The 23,913-nt window shown below is 38.8% G+C and overlaps 1 protein-coding gene across 6 annotated transcripts in view; it reads left to right on the top strand.

Moving 5' to 3' along the window:
• PDLIM5 (PDZ and LIM domain 5) overlaps window positions 1–18,465 on the top strand; it is a 116,432-nt gene extending 97,967 nt beyond the window's left edge. For all 6 annotated transcript variants that reach the window (XM_061991699.1, XM_061991698.1, XM_061991697.1 and 3 more), the window contains 5 exons: window positions 3,408–3,582; window positions 10,597–10,777; window positions 11,755–11,875; window positions 14,569–14,684; window positions 15,309–18,465. In XM_061991699.1, the coding sequence (XP_061847683.1) occupies window positions 3,408–3,582; window positions 10,597–10,777; window positions 11,755–11,875; window positions 14,569–14,684; window positions 15,309–15,398 (683 nt within the window). In that variant the 3' untranslated portion in view covers window positions 15,399–18,465. The remainder of the gene's footprint in view (window positions 1–3,407; window positions 3,583–10,596; window positions 10,778–11,754; window positions 11,876–14,568; window positions 14,685–15,308) is intronic.
• Window positions 18,466–23,913: the final 5,448 nt, after the last annotated feature.

The following is a 23,913-nucleotide window of genomic DNA, read 5'->3' as shown; positions in this document are numbered from 1 at the left end:
ACCCTGGTAAAAACTCATTGCCAGAAAAACACCTGCATAAGTTTTCCAAGCCTGATGTTTTCCTCAATCATGTGATTATGTTTCAATCCAAGGGAATAGTGTAGAGAAAGTAGGGAAGGAGAATGTGGGAAACTTGTGAGAGTTTCCCCTTCTTCTTTGCTTGCAGAAGAAATATCTTGCCCAGTACAGGAGCATTAAACTTGCTGTTGAAGTAGAAGAGATAGTTGGGAAACTCTCAAGAGATGGGAGGATAGAGTGTTTAATGAAATGCTTTAAGATCTTGCTTTTCAAGGATATTTGATCAGAAGGCAACCTTTTCTATCTTACTTTTCAGCTACTGATGGTGTCTGCAATGATCAGTTAGATACTGTAAATTTACAAATTATAGTAAAAAAGTCTTTTATAACTTAGTTTTTGACCATTATCCAAAAATATTCTTGCAAATACATAAGTGTCTGAAGGTTTGGAGCTTATTTGTTATTCCTCTCATTCTATTTGCATTGTGGCTGTGCTGAAGGTCTGGATGTTGAACTTGAGTTCAGCAATTTCATTGGGGGTGGAATAGGGTCCATTTGCTTTTCTGATCCTCAGTACTAAATAAATGGTCAGATTGTTTTTGCTTAGGCCACAAGTCTTGCTTAACACAGTACTAATTTGTGTGGTTTATATTATGGTTAGATTGAGGAGAGTTTTTGGTTTAACATGAGGTCATTAGCAGACCAATGTTATTTCCCAAACTTAATGGCCTATCTCCTCTCCCTCTTTAGTGCTTTGAGTAACTTGGAAATGACTGATCTAATAACTCTGGAGAGAAGGTTTATGTGGACAAATTGTGCTCCTGACCAGTAGTAACGCTGAGTAGTGTTCAGAGAACAATCGTTCATAAAACCAGCATTAATGAGAGCTGTAGTGAGACCAAAGAAAAGGGAATAATTATTATGTTTGTATTTTATTTCCTTGAAGACCTTTTCGTTACCTATGCATTGCAAACAAGAGCTAGCTGATGTGTCTGAATGGGCTTTTGGATTCAGCAGATAACTCAAAACAGAAATTAGCAATGTACTAAAAGCTTCTCTGCAGTTTTATTTATGGCAAAAGCAATCTTCAAACTGATTTGGGTTTAGTGTGTGTTTTTGTCTTCTCATGAAACGGGACTGGGAAATTAGAAAGCCATGTGTGATGACAGAGAAGGAAAGCGCTATTAATCACAACCACTTTTCCTCATGTCTTCAAAGCCTTTCTGCCACCTTTTACATTTTTTATCTATTTGTATGGTTTCAGTTCAGCAGACATTTATAATCTGAAATGAACGGCAGTAGCAGAGTCTATTCCTAAATACTTTCTACTTGGAAATGCTGAATGTTTCTAGAACAAAGACATTATTTTTTCAAGATATGGCAAAGTATTTAATTATACATTAAATGTAATCAATAGTCTTATATTTAAAAATAAATCAGAAAAAGCATGACAAAAAAATCCCTGATGACTGGATATACTCTTTACTATTTCATATACTGAAAAGAATCAAAAAATATGTCAGTTTGAAGTGACTCAATTTGCGAAAATTTGATTGGACCAATCGATTAGACAAAAAAGGTGTTTGACTGTATTGCTTTTGCTTCTTCATACAGAGAAAGATGAAGCAAAACTAGATATTGAGACAGTATCAGTGTATTGGAGCAGAATTACAGTACAAAATTGCTGGTTTTAAAAATTATTTCTCTTCCAGCTGTGTTGCCTTAGCCTAAAAATACATGGAAGGAGAGGGGTGGTGATAGTGTTAAGTGCAGTGTATTGTTTTGATTAAATTGGGCAGCATGTGCCTATCTCACTTCTGTAAATAGAAGGGATTGCCATTTCTGTTGAATTTTCTCTGTATTCACTGTCACTTAATATTTATCTTCCCTGTGAATTAGTCCACTTCTATTTAAGCAGGGAATGCAATGTTTTACCTGAAGGGTATTTGCAACTTCTCTGTAGGGCAGAGACTGGTGAACATTATATCAAGGCAGAAAATGATAAACAATTTTTCATCTTTTCCTGGGGGGATGATATGAAAGATGGGAGAGGAAGAGTAGCACCAATACATAACAGTTCCACAAGCTAGATGTTTTTTCAAAGCTGCATACTGATGCCCTTACCTTGTGTTGGAAAGCCTGCATCAGTGCAACAGAAGCATTATCCTGCGCTGTCTCATGTGTCTGTCATTTCTTGGTTGTTCATCTCTGAGATTCCACTTGGATTTCAATTTTGCGTTTCGATTTACAAGGTTTAGTGCCACTGCACTAAAGCCAGGACACCGAGTAAACACTCTGCGTTTTTCTTGCCTGTGGTTACAAAGAAAAGACTGTCGAAACGTGGGTTTTTTTAGTGTTCTTGAAAAAGAAAAAGAATTCTCCACTTGACTGGAATAACTGCTCCCATAGCTTGTGTTGCTGTAGCTTGTACGTTACCAAGGTACATATATCAATAGAGGAGAAAGAAAAGCAGAGGACTGTTTGTTTCTTCATTACCCTTGGCAACAGCATTATCTCTGCCTTTCATTTTTGTAAATGCCTTTTTTTTGTACTTTACAAAAGCTTATATCTTCTGTGACTCTAAAAACCTGAACACAAGTGGAAGTATGTGGATATATACATTTCTGAAAACGTCAGGGTTTTATTTGTGTCCTAGCTTTTACAACAAGGATGTGAAAGTCAGCTTTGAAGTGTCTCTGATTGACAGTATTTAGTGATCTAGACTAGTGTTTAACTTTGATTTAGAAACATGGTTTCCTTAAACAGTACTGTATTTTAAGTTCCTGTACATGTTGTATTGAACGTGTACTCATTTGTTAGTAATGACATATGATCTATTGCACTCACTGTGAAATGTTTTAAGTAGATATGTCATAGAATCATAGAATGGTAGGGATAGGAAGGGAACTTTACAGATCATTTAGTCCAACCCCCCTGCAGAAGCAGGTTCACCTAGATCAGGTCGCATAGGAACATGTCCAGGTGGGTCTTGAAGACCTCCAAGGAAGGAGACTCCACAACCCCTCTAGGCCCTTTCTCTATTCATACAATGATATCCTTGGCTTCAGCTTTTGTAGCTGAAGCAAAATAATGCCTTCATAGGTTTATATTCTTTTGCCTAACTTCTTTAGTATTTCAACATTTGTCCCCTACTTCTACAATTTAGCCAAAACTATTCTCTGTTATTTCACAGGCATTTCATAAAGTAGGGAGGACTTACTTGTTTGGGGAGGAGGGGAAAATAACTGCTTTTTCATTTGTTCTTTTAAGTAGACAGGGATACATCGGACAAAGGTGTTAGGCAAATGTTGCTGGTTGTTGGTTATTTCAGGATAATTTACTTGGTACTGAAAGATGGTCTTCTAAATGCTTTTGTCACTCTTTCATCAGCTCCTGCCAGTGGATGGACATCAAACAGTATTCAAGGACCTGGGACAACTGCCACTAGTGAAAAATCTGCAACAGCACCTCAGCTAAATGAACAGGACACGTTGGTTCAGAGGGCAGAGCATATCCCAGCAGGAAAGCGTACACCCATGTGCGCACACTGTAATCAAGTCATTAGGTTTGTATCTATTTGTTGAGTGTACTCTTTGCTGGGTAAAAACTGACTGGATGGCCAGGCCCAAAGTACTGTGGCAAATAGAGCTAAATCCAGTTAGCTTCAAGTCACTGACTTGTGACTTGGTCAGTCACCAGTGGTGTCCCCCAGGACTCAGTGTCAGGGCCTGTTCTGTATAATATCTTTATCAATGATCTCGATGAGTGGATCCAATGCACTCTCAGTAAGTTTTCAAATGACACCATGTTGACTGGGAGTGTGTATCGACTTGAGAGTAGGAAGGCTCAACAGAGGGACCTGGACAGACTGGATTGATGGACCAAGGCCAGTTCCATGAATTTCAACAAGGCCAAGCGCCAGGACCTGCACTTGGGCCACAACAACCCCCAGGAGTACTACAGGCTTGGGAAAGAGTTCAGAGGAAAAAGACCTAGGGTTGTTGGTTGACAGTTGCCTGAACATGAGCTAGCAGTGTGCCCAGGGGGCCAAGAAGGCCAATGGGATCCTGGCTTGTATCAGAAATACTGTGACCAGCAGGACTAGGGAAGTGATTATTCCCCTGTTCTTGGAATTGCTGAGTACTTCAGTACTTTTTCTGGTTTTGGACTCCTCACTGCTAGAAAGACATGGAGGTGCTGGAGCACATCCAAAGAAGGGCAGCAAAACTGGTGAAGGGTCTAAAGTGCAAGTCTTATGAAGAGCATATGAAGAAACTGGGTTTGTTTAGTCTGGAGGAGACTGAGGGTAGAGATGATCATTCTACAGCTACCTGAAAGAAGATTGTAGTGAGGTGGGGGATGGTCTCTTTCCCTAAGTAACAAGCAGTAGGACAAGAGGAAATGGGCTCAAACTGCACCATGGGAGGTATAGATTAGATATTAGGAAAAGTTTATTCAAAGAGAGGGTTGTTAAACACCAGAACAGTCTGCCCAAGGAGATGGTGGAGTCTCCATCCCTGGAGGTATTCAAAAGACATTTAGATGTGGCTCTTAAGAACATGATGTAGTGGTGGATTTATCAGTATTAGGCTTATGATTGGACTTGAGGATCTTAAAGGTCTTTTCCAACCAAAATTATTTATAAATTGTATTCATCTTGCAGTCAGTCTGATAGCAAGGCTTTGTTTGCTTTCCTGGTTTTCAGTTCTTTAGTCACGAGTGTTTTAAGGCTTGATTTCACTAATGCAGAAGACTCTTTTCATGCATGGACTATCTAACAAAACTGTGAATGAGAGTAATGATGGAGGAAAAATGTGAACTGCCAACAGTCACTACTCATTTTACAGAGAGCAAGAAAGCTGGGTGTAGTAGAATGAGAAGTAAAACTAAAGAAAAGTAATAAGCAAGTTAGTTTTCACTTATACACTCATTTTAATAAAATTGAAAAGATTAGAAAATTAACTAGTTGGAAATCTATAAGACTTATCAGTCTTATAAAGACTAACTTGTTAGAAATCTTATAAACAGGAATTTCTAATTGAGAGGAAGAAAAATAGCAGGCTCCATCCATATAAGAAAAACAAGGAATAGAAGTTTAACAATGGCTGGACTGGCTTAATAATAATTTCCTGCAATGTCAGAATTCAAACTCTTTGGTGGGCTCCCTGGGTGTTATGGTAGCTAGACTTCTATGACATGGTCAGAAAAAATTAAGCAGCAGAAACAAGAGTTTGCCAAATGAGATTAAGTTAAATAAATTCTACTGAGCCCCTAAAGTAGCATATTGTTATCCAGAATTTCATGTGGAGGAAGAATTGAATCTGGGTTGTAATGTCCAGTCAGTGATTTCTGACCATTAGTCATGATTGTATCATCCAGGGAACTGTAATCACTTTTCATATTGATGTCCAAAACATCACGATTTTCATCTACCTTGCATTTCAGTTCTTCCCTAAACCAGAGATTTCCTGGGATTATTGGGAGAAATGTATTCTTTTTAAATGTTTCCTTCTTGCTTGTTCAGTCATCTGTGTTTTTGAACCTCACAGGGAAGTAACGTACTGTAATATTTATTTTTATTCATCTGCGTCCTATCTTTTCAGTGAGCAAAATAGGAGAGCCTGCACTATGTTTTCCCATGGTTAAAAAACCTCCCAAACTAATTGGTTAGAAAACACAGTGTCTGAAAAAAGAGGAGCTCTATGAGCTGTATAAATTTCATAGTAGAAAATCAGCCTTTCTACTATGGCGATACGCATTCTCTTGAGCCCTGGCTTGGATTCGGCATCAGAAGAGGCAGCTAACTCATATCACTTGATCTCTAGGGGTCAATTGAGTCCAGCTTGTTTACTTCTGTTAGATTTCTGTTCTGATAGTTTCTACCAGTTCAGTTAACATCAGGTTAACTTTAGAGGACTCTGCTAACTGATCTCTCATGTTTTGTAGGTTTTTTTTTTTTACTTTCAATTGTATAGGTCAGGGAAATAAAATATATGATCTGAATGCACTTGAAGCAATAAAAAAAAACCTTACACAAATTCACAACATAGCTGCATGTCTTTTCTTGAGCAGATTTTTTTCTTCACTGGAAAATAGAAGATTAACATGAAAAAGATCTACCCACTTCTGGGATAAGATTCATCTGACTTGTTGAAAAAAATCTGATTTGTTGAACGGTTTGGTCTACAAAATCATTCTGTCTTTAGTACTCTTATCTTTTTGTTTCCTGAGCTTTGGATTTCTGTCTAGTAAATGATAGGCAGGCAACTCTGCACTTTCCGTTTTTTTTACTACCATTTCAGTTTAATTTTAAAATTGTACATAGCAAATCCACTATATGCTGCATCTTTCATGCAAGAAATTTCAGTGCCTTTTACAGCACTCTGTGGTTTAGCAGTGTTCACTGATGCTTGGTGCCATGGGGTTTCACAGCACTGTCTGCAGATCACTCCTGAGCAGCTAACTTCTCCCCTTTGCCCTTAAATTACTTGCTGCTGCTCCCCACTTTCCTGCTTCGGTCAGGATTAAAAAAGTAGGGAACTGTATTGGTCCAAGGAGCAACTTTTTCTGTGGATGCCTGAGGAGAAACTGTGGAGTTCTCCTTCAGAGTACTTAAGCCATTGTCACCTATTGTAAAGGACACCTCTTCATGAATAGTAAGTGATACCTACATCCAGTTTCTTTGTAGTTTGCTGATGGTGTAATTCCTTACATTTCTTCATATGTTAAATGCCACCGCAATTCTTAGAACAAAGCATTGTTTAATTGGTGGATGAATTGACATGCATTAATCAATGCCAAATATGGCTTGCGTTCCCAGCATGCAGTGGATTTGAAAGATTGCAATAGTATTTTGAATTCAAGTTTTAGCATAATTACAGTTCATGCCCTTTCAGTGGTAGCATTACCTATGAAAAGGTAGGAGGTGGATCAAGTGACATTGCATTGTACATCTGTTTTGAAGCCAAAATGCGTTGTGGACTTGGTTACTTTACACCCAGGCATTGAATAACCATGGCTGGTAGAGTCAAAACCATTTCTTAGAGACATCTTATAACTTTTTAATATATCTTTAATTATTAATACAGTGATTGTCTGAAGATTCAGGGTTCTTTCCAAAGCTTCACTACGTAAGCTTTTCTTTCTGTGTCTGAAAGAATCAAAGCTGGAAGCAAACTAAATTTCCCATGATCTACTTGCTGTGGCAGTTTGACAAACTTCTGACATTTCCCGATGAAGACTTCTGGTTCTCAGACAGTCATGTTGAGTGCTGCAGTGCAGAATTGGCTCTTCCTTTGAAGTTCGAATGTGTTTTCCCTGGATCCCTTGGCATGCCTGCTTGTGAATGATGATTTGGCTTTGTCACCTTTTTCATACAGCTTAATTGTTTTTAAAGGCAAATGGGAAAAATTATGAATGGTGCTTTCCTTTAGCATCTCCTGTGCAGAAATTATGTATCGTGGCATTTTCAAGTGAGGAGAAAAAGAAACTTTCCAGCACATAGACTGATGTATGGCTAACTGTAGAGTGATTGGCCTACATAGCAGATGTGGAAATCCTTTAGATCTCTCTACAAGTAAATTTCACTTCTGGCTTGGTTGTCATAATAAAAGCTACAGGAGAAGAGAGATTATTGGCATACTAATACATCATGATCATACTGATGAAGTTATATGTAAGTACAAGTGTAAAAATAGTGGAATTCTGATTATATTCCTGTACATTACTCACTTCTTGCAGTTTGCCCCTGAATTGTTGCTACACCTGGATGTTTTATATGACTGCCAAATTTATGTACCTGGTGATCCTTTGAGGCATAAGAGTCTGTAAAAACCATTGGAAATACATCAGAATCCCTTTAAAAAAAACCAAACCAAAGCAACAAGAAACAACAAACAAACTATTGTTTACAACCATTTGTGTGTTTGGTTCACATGGCAATGCCAGAACTTTGTTCAGAAGCTCGTAGTTTGTCAAAGTAGCCTGGGATAGAGGTGCCTTCATAGCCAACTGTTGTCAGGCAAATCATCACATATCTTTGAATGGAAGGAACATGGGGTTTTTTAGCACTGCTTTTGTTCTACTTAACAAAGGCATGTGGGATTTTTTTGTTGTTGTTTGATTGGTTTTGTTTATAAATGAGAAGGATGGATGAAGCCATCTGCAGCCATCTTTCTAGAATTTCATGCCCTAGTTGCTTCCTATCGTGTCATGAGGAGTGTGGTTACGTGGTCCCCTTAACTCAAACTGGGGCTTTAAACTCCTTTTCAAATGAATGCAGCAGATAAATACCTTTCATTACTGGAAGGTACTGTTTTGATCACAAAAATATGCAGACCAGGAACACCTCCGAGTCCTGAATATCATGTTTTAGTGTATTTTATGTGGCAGGTGTTTATTTTTTTTTTCTTTCTTCCACATGCGTTGAGGCAGCTTTTAAGTCACTGGTATCATTAAGCTGCAGCTTCAGCTTGACGTGTTTAAACTACAGCCTGATTAAAAGTAAAATTGTATTTAGAAAGCATTCTTCTGGACACATGTGCACAGGGAGCCAGCCTGCTAATGGAACACCTTTGAGACATTGTGCAGGGCATAGCTGTCTGGGGACTTTGGGAAAGAAACTCCATAGATGCACTCTCAGACTGTTCCCCATCAGTTTGGGTTCCTGCACACTGTCCTGAGTGGCTAACTTGAACATGACAGAGCTGTAAACTGTGGAGAGCTAAATGCAGCAGATGTTGTAAAAATTCCTTGCCTTCCCGTCGCTAGCATGCTCGCTTTCCATTGCAGAGCTAACCGAGCCTATCGTTTCAGTGCAGATGGCCAGAAACTCAATCTTACCTGGAGCCAGAAGAGCCTCTTTGGTGTCAGACCTGTGTTAATGAATCTGTTAAATTAGTCTGTGCTGACACAGCGCACTGAGAGCACTTTGTTGTACATAAGGGCTTGTATTGTTTGATCGGTACATAACTGAAAGGGCATTGATGTAAAAAGGTGCTTGTAGAGCGACGGGAGGGTATCAGGTTAGGTCAGTGTTTGCACTGCTCAGGCATCCGCCGGGACTGGGGGCCACAGAGCTGTACTCGACTCCGTCTTCCTCTTTAAGGGGCTACTAGCTGCACTCCAGGAGCCATTTTACACTACTGTCTCTCTATCAGAGGTACATAGAAGAAACTGTTTCAGATTAAATACGTTTGCCAGCTCAGAAGATGCATGAATTGTCCTAAATCTGTTTGGGTCCCTTATCTTTGACTTCTCATCCTGTTGAAAATAGATAGCATCTCTAGAGAAAATGTAGAAGAGAAATCAAAATAATTACCCCTTCACTGAGGGTGAGTTGCCTTCTGCTCACTTACATTCTCATCATAGAGTCAATATAACCCTGGAAGAATGTTTTAAGGTGGGTTTTTTTTTCTCTATTGCTGTTGCTTTGTTTGTATCAAAATCTTATCTTACACAAAAATGTTCTTATAGCTTGCTCAGTTTAAAAAAAAGAAAAAGTTTAGTGACAGGGTGGTGATATTAGTACTTTACACATCTTTTGCCATGAAGTTATTGGGTCAGAAAAAAACTGATGTATTGCTGAAAGAATGATGTCTTTATTGCTCTTGGTAAAATGAGAAATCTGGTGAGGGAGATGAACTTGAACCACAAAGTTCACCTGAAACCTGAATTCTGGAAGGTTGAATGTTGGTGGGCTCTAGGAGGCACCTTACTAAAGCGAATATGTTCATACATTAAATATGTTCATACTAAAGAAACTACAATGTTGATTATTTCAAATTAATACAAACATGGTGGCATATGCCTGGGATTTACAAGTTACAAACTGAGAACTTTCCATTGATTGAAAAACAGACTAGTTTCTCTTGTTGATTAACCTTACTGCATTAGCCAGACAAATGCTATTAAAGGCATCATTATTTCATGTTTGCAAATAACAGAAGAGCCTCTGTATTTGGAGAAAGTGGTCCCATTTTCACTAGCTTATGAAGGAGGAAAAAAAAAAGCCACCAACCCCCACCACCCCCACCTGCTAAAATAAAATCCTCCAACAACCAGAGTGGGTTATTGTGTAACAAACTTGTTGGGTAAGGACAGCAATTGAATTTTTATTTCAAAAGAAGTTGATGTTATCGACTCTTAATGGAGGCAAGTCTACTTGAACATTTGTGGTCTTGATACAAATGCACACTGAAAGAGAGCTGATCATATCACTGAGTTCAATATCTTGTTGCAATAGATGGAAATAATTGAGAGCACAGGGAGCATCCTTCTTCTTCTCTTCCATAGCAGCCACTTCAGCACTGTATTTAATGTAGTTTGGAAATAAGATTTCTGAAATGCAGTAAAGAGAATTGGTATTTAGTGGGATCAGGTGTCTTTGGGAGGTAGTTCAATGGGAATAAATACAGTCCACACTTGATGCTTAGTGCTTGTAGGAGGGAAGGGAGATTAAGCAGCATACCTTTGTGCACAGCAGTAATGGCCCAGAGGTATCATAGGTTAAGCCTATTAACAGCTTTTGCAGAAACCAGCCCAGAGACATTTGCTGACAAAATCTCTTCTTTCTAATCAGAGGACCCTTCTTGGTGGCTTTGGGGAAGTCGTGGCATCCAGAGGAGTTTAATTGTGCTCACTGCAAAACCTCCATGGCTTACATAGGATTTGTGGAAGAGAAAGGGGCTCTGTATTGCGAGGGCTGCTATGAGAAGTTCTTTGCCCCTGAGTGTTCAAAGTGTCAGAGAAAGATCCTTGGGGTAAGTGACCAGCAAATGGCTTGTTTTTCAGTTGGAACAATAACCACAGTGGTCAGTGCTTCTCTTTTAGCTGGTCTAGTTTGCATTCTTCCAGACACATGACATACCTTCAAAGCTCCTTTCACATACAGACTATTTTTTTGTCTCTTCTAATGCTGAGCCTTTTCAATCTCTTTTGAGAAAAGGTGCTGTAGTGTCATTGGATCTTCCAAATTCAGCTCCTGTTTTCATTAAGCTGTTCTGTAGCTGTTGTGGTTCCTAGATTTTATGGAGCAAAACACTTTAAATTGGCAACTTTTTACAGAATTGGGTGTGGGAAAGGGGAAGGAGGAAAATAAATAACCCTCAACTGAGTGGAGCACTGCGGCTGGTTGGCTGGAAGTGAAGTACTGAAATACTCCCAGTGGTAATGTGGATAGAAAGGCGGATTATCCTACTGGGCACTAATATTGCTAATTTGAGCCGGCAGGCTGATTGTCACTGCTTTACTTCAGACACCAATGTATCTGTAGTCTTGTGTAACTGGGGTTACACAGGGCTCTGGCAGTGCAATTCCCAAGTCATAGTTGGCACTATAGTGTCTTCCATAATAACAGAAAGCAGTCATCATTTTCTAAGCGATGTCTTCAGATTAACTGTTCACAGACTTGAGGGGTTGTCAGGGATCCTGCTTTTCTTATTTCAGGGGACTGTTGTGGGTGTGATCCTAATTAAAATGGAAGAGGTTACATCTGTCCAAATCTACATTGAACCTTCCAAAAATTGAAAGGTTACTTATGACAAATAGGGAGATGTGCCATAAGTAAAGCACCTCATTAAGTTTAACACCAGCAGAAACTGCACACACAAACCATTTTCAAGAGTAGCAGTGGGAAACAAAGTACTCTTGAAACAAATCAAGTGTGGAGGCACAGTCACTACAATCTAGTCATCACATAAAAATAATGTGTTAATAACACTTTTTAAAATCCCCACAGGAAGTAATAAATGCTTTGAAACAAACTTGGCACGTTTCCTGCTTCGTGTGTGTGGCCTGTCATAACCCCATCCGTAATAATGTCTTCCACTTAGAAGATGGCGATCCCTACTGTGAGACGGGTAAGAAGCAACACAACCAAAGTTTGCAGTGACTGTGTGAGGAAACAGAGCTCGACAAGGTTGGAAAAGAAGAATAATTGCCTCCCTTAAACTGTACTTCGAAGAAGTGTCCCGGCAAATTCATGAAACTTCGATATGTCAATTCAAAGCAGCAACTAATGCTGTAGACATCTTGAGTTTTGTCACTTGTCACTGATTTTACTGCTTGTTCCTGATAAGCCCCCAGCTGTAGGTGTCAGTGATATAGCAAAGTGTTAATTTTAGGGTGACTTTCTGCATGACTTTAAAAATAATCTGGAGTTCATGTGAATCTACTTATTTACTAAACAGGCCAATGCCAGTGAAAGAATGTGTTTTACTCTGAATAGCCTTATTCACAGCTGGGAAGGACTTCCAGTACACCCAGGAAGGTTTTTGCAGGATCAGGGATAACATCTGTTGAACTTAAGCTTGAGTTAAAAAAAACACGTTGTTGGGGGGGAAAAATACAGTGATATGGTTATAGCATTTGAAAGCCTGATGAGCAATATTACATGAAAGGTGTGTCATAGAAGTTCAGAGGCATTCTGGATTGGTTTTTAGCACCTACAGCTAATTGTATCTTTTTTTTTACTAACATGAACAGCTTTTATTTGTGTTGGTTGCCTGATGTGCTTAAAACTTTCCATTTACCCTTCTGGGCTAGGAAAGAAATAGTATTTGTAAAACAATTCCCACAAAATGTGGAAAAAGCAAAACTGTACCAAAAGTGTCTATTTTCACACTGCATGCTGTTTGCATCTGTGTTAGAACAATCAGTCAGACCTTTTCTGCATTTTGTCTTCTTTTCTAAGGAGTATTGTAGTTTCACTAGAGGTGCACGTGGATTGACCAGGAAGAGAGTTAGCATGAAATCCTACTGACATGCTTGGTGCTTAGATTTCCTTCTTGGTTGATCAGTCACACAGTTGTTCACAGCGAGTGCCATGGAGAGTGCTAGGCACTAAAAGGATGAGGAAAACAGGCAAAATGTATCCAAAATTTCATCAGAGCAGCTTTAATGAGATGTTGGCAGATATGGAAGGATGCAATAGGTTATTTGCTAACTCAGTAACACAAGTAGGATAGTGTGTTGCTCCTATTGAAATTGTGGAGCAGCAGAGGAGATGGATATATGAGCATCCCCCTCCTGTTTGACAGCATGGTGAAATTTCATCCCGAAGCAATCCAAAGCCCCTAATCTTGGAGCCATTTGATGATTCAAAAATAGTACTAGAGGAATTGATAACTCCCTCTTTGGGTGGGAAGCTTGTGACTGGGTTTGTTCTGCTAGTATTCAATTCTTGTTCCTGCCAACAAATGACCTGTATGCTGTGATGCGTTGATTTGTACTGCCGTTACGACTCCTGTGCACAAATACACCCTTTTCTGTACTGTGGATGGGAAACACTGGGGTAAAATGTCAAGAATACTACACTTCTGAACAAGTTTATTTCTGAGATACAAAGTTTCTAGCATGAGTTAGCGTAGACACATTCTGTGTGATGTTATTGGCAGTGATATGTTGTAATGAGTCTGGCTCTCTAACTAGATGTTAATTTGAGATATATTCATTCTTCAAAGACTTTCAGTCCAGCTGGAGTTAAGAGTCTATGACTAATTTTAAAGAATTAAGGAATAAATGTCATTGCCAACTTTTTTCCTTCCTAGTGCAAAGGAGGGTTGGTTCTATTTTTAAATCTGTATTTGAAATTCTAACAATATTGGTTATTAGTATTAAAGAAATTTAATCTGCAAAACATTCTGGGTTTGAATATTGGTGCTAAAATTAAATTAAAAATGAAGATATCTACAACTTTGAACTTTTTTAAAGTGCAGTTATTAACCTAGTTTTGAAAATGCTGGATGCAGGAAGCATTGATATGTGACTGTACAAGTCTGCTTGGAAAGCTTCTGTGGTATCACAATTCAAGCATGCAAAAGCAAAAGAAAGCTGATGCCCTTCATTCTGGCTTATCTGTTGCCCTTTCTTCAGAAGAAAAGCCAATAAACTTATCAACACATACCACAGGCTAGCTTACAAAAGGCTTTAAGTACTGGCACCAGGGAAATGTTGGTAAAAGATTCTGTAATATGAATGCAAAGAAACTATGTCCTTCAGGGGTTTTGCAAAGAGGTGTTCCAACATTTGACAGTGGGGTTTCTTTTTTCTGTCTTGCACTTTAACACTAGCAAATTCATCCCAGTAGCATGGATTAATGAAGGTGAAGGGTGAAGCTGTTTCTTGCAGCTGACAGGCATCAAGGGCTTTGCTTTTCCAAAGCCCTTGTATTCCTTGTCCTGCTGAGATACCTCCTATGATGACGCTTTTTGAGGTCATCACACTATCTTGCTAAACCAGGACTCTGCTCTTGGGCTTGACATATGTTAAAAACCTCAGCTCTTGTCTCTACTGCAGTGAGCACTAGAGCTTCAGCAGGTCTGTACAATGTAGTAGAGGAAAAAAATCTCCTTGTATAAGTCTCCCTGAAAGGAGAGAAAAAGAGGGCATGGAGATCTTACTATCTAGGAGCTCTTTATTCAGTGTACCCACTATTAGGAAACTCAACAAGTACAAACCTTCTGCTGCTGAAAGAAAAGCACAAAGGTTTCAAAGGGTTGTTTGTGCTTCAACATGAGCTTCATCTTTAACACCTGTTTGTGTTTGTTCGCAGATTACTATGCTCTCTTTGGTACTATGTGCCGGGGCTGTGAATTCCCCATTGAAGCCGGAGACAGATTTCTTGAAGCTCTGGGCCACACTTGGCATGACACTTGCTTTGTATGCTCAGTAAGTAAAGCTAATCTACATTTTAAACAAGTCTGTGGCAGCAGTGCTTGTGCTAACCTGACTGATATGGGAGTTAACAGCTATAACCTCTTTCAGTCCTCTGAGCCCAAGAAAAAGTGGTTATTTGGAAGGTATGCTGCTATTGTGAACCTTTGGCACTGGTCCAGAGGAGTTGGCCTGGATTGCAGCCATGTGTCCTAGCGTTTAACCCTTGATGTTTACTTCCTCAGAGCAAGCAGCAAGCGTTGAAGGCCATATAGGAATGGGTTGAAGGCCGTGCAGGAATGCGCTGTGCTCCTGAGGTAGCAAGAGTGCTTTTGACAAAAAGACACAGTAGCCAGAGTGTGACTGCTACTATTGTATGACCAAAAAACAATAAACACTCCTCCAATCCTAATGATTGATGATTTTAAAAAAATGCTTAACCTAACTCTTCTCCCAGTTGAGAACCTGTTATTTTTACATCAGCCATTAGTGTTACATGAAAAAGAGTATCCCTAAGTTGTTAATTTTTATTCTTGGAATGTATTTGTGCATTGAACAGTGCCAAGATTTGGCATTCTGAACTATATATGGTGCAAATCATCCATCTGAAGTATGCGATCTTTTTTAATCCCATTTCAGGTATGCAGTGACAGTCTGGAGGGTCAGACTTTCTTCTCCAAGAAGGACAAGCCGCTGTGCAAGAAACATGCTCACTCTATCAACATCTGATGCTTGGAGCTTATACTGTGTAACAGATGTACTGAGCAGAAAGAAAGATTTAAATGTCCATGTTCAATAGTTGGTTAAAATTATTTATATATGATTTTTCTAGAATGGAAGGGAATGTGGAAATTTGTGGAAGGGGTTGTATACTAATTTTTAGAGCATTTATCAGTTAGGGTTTTGCTTCATAAAAAGATGCACCGAAAGCCAGACAAACAGAGTGCCTTTACCTGTACACTTGCCACATTTACTCTATTGGTTTCATGATTTTATGACCACATTTGGATCTGCTTCATTATGAGAAGTTGAAGCATCTATAAAAATAAATACATGGTATTAGAAGACTTGGTTTTGCTGCTGTTCAACACACAAAAAGAGATTTGCTTCAGCAATCCAGATCACGCTTTTGCCTTGGTGTTTTTCAAAGCATATCTAGAGGCATTGCAGCTAAACTCCATTAAAAAAAAAACCTCAAAGGAAAGATAAGATTACATGAAATATGTAGTTCAGCAACTGTTATCTTAATCTGACACTAATATACATGAAGCCTTCTGCACAATTACATGTATCTGTGCCTTTGCAGTTAATGTTTTAGTGAGTCTGCAAAGGACAGAGATATTTACAAAGCAATTAAGTGGGACAGCAGCTATGCCAGTGTACAAGAATAGTTTAGAAGATGCCACTTAGAAGAAAACGTAAATGGAATATTCTTCCTTAGCTCACATACTACTAGAATGTAATCCAATAAAACCTGCTAGTAAAGATGTATTTGACAGGATGGAAGTGTCAGATCAAATGTTAAGAATAGGGAAGCAGTTACACTCTTATGTTTGCAGTTCAGGTTTTAGATGGTTTACAGTGCCTTGGAAGGATGAAATTGAACAGAATGTGCACGTAACAGTGTTTTATATCCAGAATGTGAGACTCTGGTGTTAAATGATGGAAACTGCTGAAGTGCAACTGAGGACATTGTTTTTCTCTCAGTACATTCTTTACCATGTAGCTCATGAATATGTATGTTGGTGGTGTGCCAGGTAGTGTGCCAAAAACTTATTTTCTTGCTCAGCTGTTATGATTTTTATTAGTCTACGGTTTATTTTTCTCTTTCCTCTAGATATAAGAAATATATTGTTGAATAATATAATTGTTGAATTGAGTTAGGCAACTCAGTATCTCTCACTTCTTGCAAGGGAACAGAGAGACAGTGCTGTCATTATGCATTTGCTGTGAGCCAGGAGATGTAGCCAATTCTGTGGCTTGATCTGAATTTCACTCCATACAGAGAGTCAGTGCAAGACCTGTGCATCAGCTAAGTCCCACTTAACTTCAAATTAGGGCTTAAGTGGTATGGAGCAATTGTAGGCAGATAGGGAAGAGGTGGTGACCCTCTGCACGGGGTGAATTTCGCTCCAGTGGAATTGCACAACAGAGAAGGGGGCCCACTCAGGGCCAGATCAGATTCCTGAAGGAAAGTGAATTTACATGCTTTTTAATTTGACTGGGATGTCAGAACTGAATTGTTAGTTTTAATGCTCCTTCCAGTAAACAGTGAAAGGAACCACTTACTGGTTTTATTAATGTGTTGATTTAGATTTTTTTAACTGAACAAAGGACAGGTATAATGATAAAGCCATGGAGAAAATCACAAAAAAATAAAAAAAAAGTCCATGGTTGAGTAAAGCAATTGTAGCAACGAGCATCAACAAGAGAGGGAGAGAAAACTAAAATTGCTGTACCGAGTTATTTGGCTTTCTTATTAATACAGCAAGAGAGGTTCACGTTGTGGGGCTGTTTCACATTATTCCCTGAAATTGTTTTTCTTCAATACTGCCACGTTTCTTTTTTTAATTTCTGGTGGTACAGAATAAATGGCATAAAGCTGTTCAGAATGTTTACATTAGATATACCCTTTTGTGAGTTTGGAGGAAAATCAGGAGGGTAGAAGCAGACTGGACAAGATAGGGTAATATATGAGCCAGGTTGCTTTTGAAATAAGGTGGAAAGTGGAGAAATGAGACCTAGAGATTAGGTTTCAGTGGAGCTATGTTGCACATGCGTGAGGAAAGAGGATGGGAATGCACAGGATAAGGGGTTCAGCAATTCCTACAATTCAAACCTTGCTATTTTAAAGTAGGATATAAACTTTTCAGTTTGTCTTTGTCTTTAAAATCAAATTGAATTTTGGTTAGTTTCATAATATTACTTGAAATGATATATCTTAATCCATGTTCTCTAGGGTTTGAAATTTTACAGTTGTTAATGAATTAGAGGACAAAAGCCTGAAAGGCTCCAATAGAACTGCTTCATTTAGCTGCTTTGCCTTTTAATTTCTGCTTTTATCTATTTGTTAAAAATTTAAAAGGAAGCACAGAGTCACTGATGCATAATGACTATTTAATGGCTCTACCAAATTATATAAAACAACTAAAAGGAACATAGTTTTTATCATTATTTTAATAAGTGGGATTTTAGTAGAGCACTTTATAATAATGCCATATATCTCACTGAGTATTTATTATCTTTTTGTGTTTAAGGCTATTTCATACTGTTATCTTTGTACTTTGTTTATTTGAAAGCCTGCGTATTTACCTCTAAAATCTTTTGGAATACGAGTGTGTTTATGTGTTTATGTATAGCTCTATACATGCACACATAGCGCATGTACATTGAGAGGCATATGTATATATGCACATGCACATATGTGTATTCGACTACAGACTTGACATTGCAAAAATCAGCACCATTCCACAATCACTTGAGAGTTTCATGAGATTCCCAACTATCTTCCATGCAACACATTCATGTTTTGAGGGAATGTTAGAAAGTCAGAAGAGACATGTTAGTAACCGAACTACTGTAGTTTTTTGCATGCATTTTCCATCAGTAATTATTTTTCTTCCAAAACTGCCTTTAAGAAAATGAAGTTTAACACTGCCTGAAGATAGAAGGTCTTCGTAAGTGAATAATTGGATCATAATGACAGTTTCAGTATATTTTAACTAAATAATTCTGAATTATGTGTAAATATAAATGCTTAATATAACAATGCAATAAACATTAAGGCAAAGGTTGAGTTCTGTCTCAGTGTGTGTTGGTCTGTTTGGTTGTGAACCTGTTTCTTCACAGGGGTGCTCACATCGTTCTATCTGTATCAGCAGCTTTGCAAATGAGTAAGAATGTGCAACTGCGTTAGTTCATGGATTACTTGTTTGAATTTCCTTTTTTTCCCCCTTGTTTTACACCCAATAACATGCTTTTAAGTTCTGGTGATTTCCTTGCTTCTGTTTAATAGCCTCTGGTTTCAAATATTGGCTGTTCACGTCTGAGAATTTATTTATAATTAAAACCAAAACCAAACAAACCCAGCTCAAAACCCCAAACTCTTTATCTATCCTCAGTTATTTTGTGGTTGTTAGATGTTTTCTTTTTCTGAATCATGGAATGGGAGGAGTTGGAAGGGGATCTCTAGAGATCATCTAGTCCCTTAATACCCCCTGTTAAAGCAGATTCACCTAGACTAGGTCACACAGGAAGGCATCCAGGCGGGTTTGGAAACCTCCAGAGAAGGAGACTTAACAACCCCCTTGAGCCTGTGCTAGGGTTTCATCACCCTCACAGGAAGAAAGCTTTTCCTTGTGTATAAGTAGAACTTTTTGTGCTCCAGATTATGTCCGTTACCTCTTGTCTTGTCACTGAGTGCTACAGAAACAAGTGTCACCCCATCCTCCTGAAATCTACCCTTTAGGTACTTAAAAGTGTTGATGAGGTACCCCTTCAGTCTTCTTTTTTCTAGGCTAAACAGCCCGAGATCCCACAGCCTTCCCTCATAGGAAAGAAGTTCCAGTCCCCTTAGCATCTTTGTAGCCCTCTCCTGGACTCTCTCTGGAAGTTCCCTGTCCATCTTGAGCTGGCAAGACCAGAACTGGACACAGGACTCCAGAGGAGGCCTCACCAGGGCAGAGTAGAGGGGGAGGAGAACCTCCCTCAACCTGCTGGCCACACTTTTCTTAATACACCCCAAAATGCCATTGGTCTTCTTGGCCAAGAATCATAGTAAAATAAGGTCATGATTATACACGTGAATAGATATTGAGTTGCTTGTTCAGTTTTTTTGAGTGTAATGGAGGTTTGCTTTACAGAAAAGGAGCTGGGGATCCTGGTGGACAGCAAGTTGACCATGAGCCAGTGATGTTCCTTTTGTGACAAGGAAGACCACCAGCCCTCCTGGAGGTTGTTAGGCAGAGCAGAGCAATGCCAGCAGAGAAGGTGATCCTTCTCTATTGAGCCGTAGTGAGAGGCATCTGCAGTGCTGGGTCCAATCCTGATGTCACTGGTACAGGAGAGACGTGGATGTACTGGAGTGCAGCAATAGGAAGGTAATTAAGGGCTTGGAGCTTTTGTTATACAAGCAAAGGCTGAGAGAGCATGTACTAGTCAGCCTGGAGAAGAGAGGGATCAGAGGGGATTTCATCCATATGTACAAAGACTGGAGAGCAAAGATGGAGCCAAAGATTCTCAGCGGTACATGTAACAGCGCAACTGTGAGGATGGTCAAATGCTGGCACAGGCTGCCCAGAGAGATTGCAAAGTCTCTGACCTTAGAGATACTCAAAACATGACACAGCCCTTGCACTAGACAAGGTCCCTTCATCTCCAAAGGTCCCTTCCAACCTTGGTGAGTGTCTGATTCTCTGTCTTTTCTCAAGATGGTGTGAAAGACAGAAATAGAGTGCTGAACACAGTAGAATACTTAACAACATAAAACTCTATTTTGGCCAATTACTATCTATTTGCTATCTTTACCTCATTTCACCATCTGCCTAGAATACTTCGTAGTGCTTGCTTAGAAGTATTTAATACTTTTCCTATGTTGAGACTGTTCAAGGAGATACTGCCTGCTCTGGCAAGCGTTATCTGATACTGTACTTCACCTTGGCACGCAGCAGTCTTCACCTTCATCACAGGATACTTGACTGTCTAGCAAAACATGGCCAATTGCTTCGTGATAATACCAGCCTGGTAAGACTCTCCTTAGCATGTATCTCTGAACTCGGCACACGCACTGTTGTTTTCTACCTTTATTTACACAAGCAAAAGAAAACACTGCACACAGCTCTATAAAATTTAGAGGCAACTTGACAGAAAACTTGCCTCCCCTTCAGTGTTTAGGCTACAAGTGAGACAAACGCAACTCTATTTGCAAACAGTATATTAACCTCCAGAAGCCAAACTTTTAAAGGCATTAGGTTTGCGTTTGACATTTTAATGGTAAAGGTTTGGTTTCTGTCAATCACGACATCTTGTAACATTAAAATGCACCGAAAAAATAAAGAGAGTTGTCATTCATTAAGACACTGTAATCCAGTGTAAGATTTATGGGCTTAAAACTCAACAGCGTGTTTTCACAATAAATCCACTTTCAGTGTGCAGCACAGAACAAACTTCGCTCACTCAAAATGTTTGCTGGTCAAAATACCTTGTATGAGATCTTCAGAGGGTTTCTCACAAAAATTACATATAAATCCTTTTACCAGCAAAGGCTTAATTTAGGTTCAAGTTTTGCTTTCTTGGGACATTGGTTAATATCTTGTGCTCAGACAAGATCTTGGTTATATCAGAAACACATAGAGCCTAATTTATTATTAGCAGCCTGGTGTTAATTAGGGGGAATTACCAGAAATAGTTTGCTTGATGGAAATTTATTATGGGATCACACTTTACTGATGGCAAAATAGGAGTCACTGAAAGAGTACAGCTCCTTCTCATAACCAACTAATTAATAAGGTGCCAAAATTCCTCTGAGAAGGGTTTGGTCTTAACTATGGGAACCTCACAGAGCAAATGGTTCCTATGCAGTATTTAAAATTTAAAAGAGGAAAAGAGGGGAGAAAAAACTGCCCAGCAGAAGTCTCAAAAGTGGTATGGCTTTTTCTTGAGTTTATGAAAGAAAATATTTAACTGTGTTTCCAAGCTCATTAAAGAATTGGTTTTCCCAGACAGAAAAACAACAAGTTAGTTTTTAATCTCATTTCATATGCTTGAACTTGATTTTCAGTTTTACTTGTGCATACTGCACACTACAGCTTGTAATTTTACCAATTAGGCTTATAATGAGGCTTAAATTGCTCTTTATTGCTTTGCCTAAAAGGCTTTTTCATTGTCATTGGCCATTAAAGTTGAAGTTGGCATAAACTTGTACTGATGACTGAAATACAGGGCAAAGTATTCCCATCTCTGATAATCCCAGATCTAGTGTGTGTATGTATGGTAGATTGGGGATAGAAAAACACTGTGTGTTGTTAAGGGTCTCATGAAAGTTTTACTTGTGTCAGAGTGACATGTTATAATAAGATGGAATGCAAGCAGAAATGTCTCTAGAGAAATCTAAAATCACCATGCGAAAATGTACATGTGGCTGATTTGGAAAAATATGAGGTTTTTTTCAAAAGTATTGAAGATGGTAAGGTAGGCAAGTTGTAATAAAAGGCTTTCGTTTTTGCACAGTGGAAATACCTTAAACTCTTGAAAAATACCCAAAGTTTTGTGTATGTTGTAAAAGGTTTCTTCTATACTGTGACGTTATGGATTGTGCCATTGTACTCCAAGTAGCAATCATAATTTCGGAAAGATCACAGTTACTTCCTTTCGTGTACTATTGCCTTCATTTTGCTTTTTCTTACTGCTGGGCAGTACCCGTGTTTGTGCTGAACTATTTTAGTACAAGATAATCCTGTCAGGTGTGTCCCTTATTTTTCTTTGTGATGCTTCAATGAAATGTCAAATGTTCCTTTGGTAAATATAAACTTGCACTAAATTTTGGCACATTTTCTGAAGTGTCGAGTTTTCCCACCCAGAAATTTCCGCTGTAAAAATAACCTTAGATACTAGACCAAAGCAGTAATTGTATCCCACATAAACTGTCTTTCCCTTGAAATCCATCAAGCAAAAGGGAAAAGAGTTTACAGCCAAAATCATTGATAACCTAGGCAGATACAGCCTCAGTAATTTCAGTTTATTCCCCTCCAGATTAAAAATAACTAGTATAAAAGCTACATTTGTTTTATCTTTACATTTGCCCAATGAGTGAGATCAGAATTAAGCTAATGATCTAGGGCTTCAGTTTTAGCAGGATTTCCTTTAAGTGTCTGATGTTTACTACAGAATGCTTCTCTTTGGTAGATGACAAAACAATTCCATACTATGCTACACAAATAGGAACATTACAACAAGAAAAAACACTGCTTCCTAACAGTGTATTTTATTTCTGAAATTTCAGATGTTCAGCATCTCTGGATGAAAACACATTAGGCAAGAAAATTAAAATCTTTCTCTGATACATATCTGCTTACTTTAGCACCTTGCTGTTTCATTGAGATTTAATTAAATTGTTATACACTTCCACTCAAATAGAACACGGACTTTTTGTACTCATCCTATGTTTGTATCAATGTTCTTTGAGAATAAAAGGATGGTAAATTCATAAATAATTTGGCTCTGCATGAAAGATGAACTATTGGTATTTGCACTAAGTTGAGGTCTTGACCACATGAAACTTCTTTTTTGCCATTTATGTTGGTCTAGTAGCTTTTCTTCAAACTAATTAAACTCTTCAAAATGTCCTTTAAGGGCGGACTGGGGATAATTCAGATCTCTCAAAAATTACTGGAGCATGTTTTTTTTTTTTTTTCAAATTCCCTTCCATTATTGGAAATGTTGATGTTGGCACATAAAACAGTATAACCCCAGTAAAGTTAATCTGCCATGTGACTTTTTTACCTATGTAACACCCACTCACAATCAGTAGATTACTGGAAAACTCTGACCAGTGGTATCTGGAGAAGCAACTACATTGAGCTTTTTCTGAAATAGTTTAGTATATATGAATCATAGACTGGTTTGGTTTGGAAGGGACATAAATGATCACCTAGTTCCAATCCCCTGTCATGGGCAGGGACATCTTCCACTAGACAAGTTGCTACACAAATGTTGCAAACATTTGAATGAAAAATCATAGAATCAGAGAATGGTAGGGTTGGAAGGGACTTCTAGAGATCATCTCATCCAACCCCTGTGTTAAAGCAGATTCATCCTGGATCAGGTCACTCAGGAATGCATCCAGGCAGGTTTTGAAAACCTCCAAAGAAGATTCCAAAACCTCCCTGGGCAGACTGTGCCAGGGCTCCCTCACCCTCACAGGAAGGATTTTTTTTCTCATGTTTAAGAGTAACTTTTTGTGTTTCAGTTTTTGCCCATTACCTCTTATCCTGTCACTGACACTACAAAAAAATAAAAAAAGAAAAAGGTCACCCTCTTCTCTTGACATTCACCCTTTGGGTACTTGTAAGTGTTGATGAGGTTCCCCCCTTTAGCCTTCTCCAAGCTAAACAGCCCCAGGTCCCATAGCCTCTCTTCATAAGAAAGATACTCCAACCTCCTGATCATCTTGGTGGCCCTGTTCTGGACTCTCTAGAATTTCTCTGCCTCTCTTAAGCTGGGAAGCCCAGAACTGGACACAGTACTC

Source organism: Colius striatus, chromosome 3, assembly GCF_028858725.1.
Source record: "Colius striatus isolate bColStr4 chromosome 3, bColStr4.1.hap1, whole genome shotgun sequence".
Taxonomy (NCBI): Eukaryota; Metazoa; Chordata; class Aves; order Coliiformes; family Coliidae; genus Colius; species Colius striatus.
This window is presented reverse-complemented; position numbering and strand designations above follow the sequence as displayed.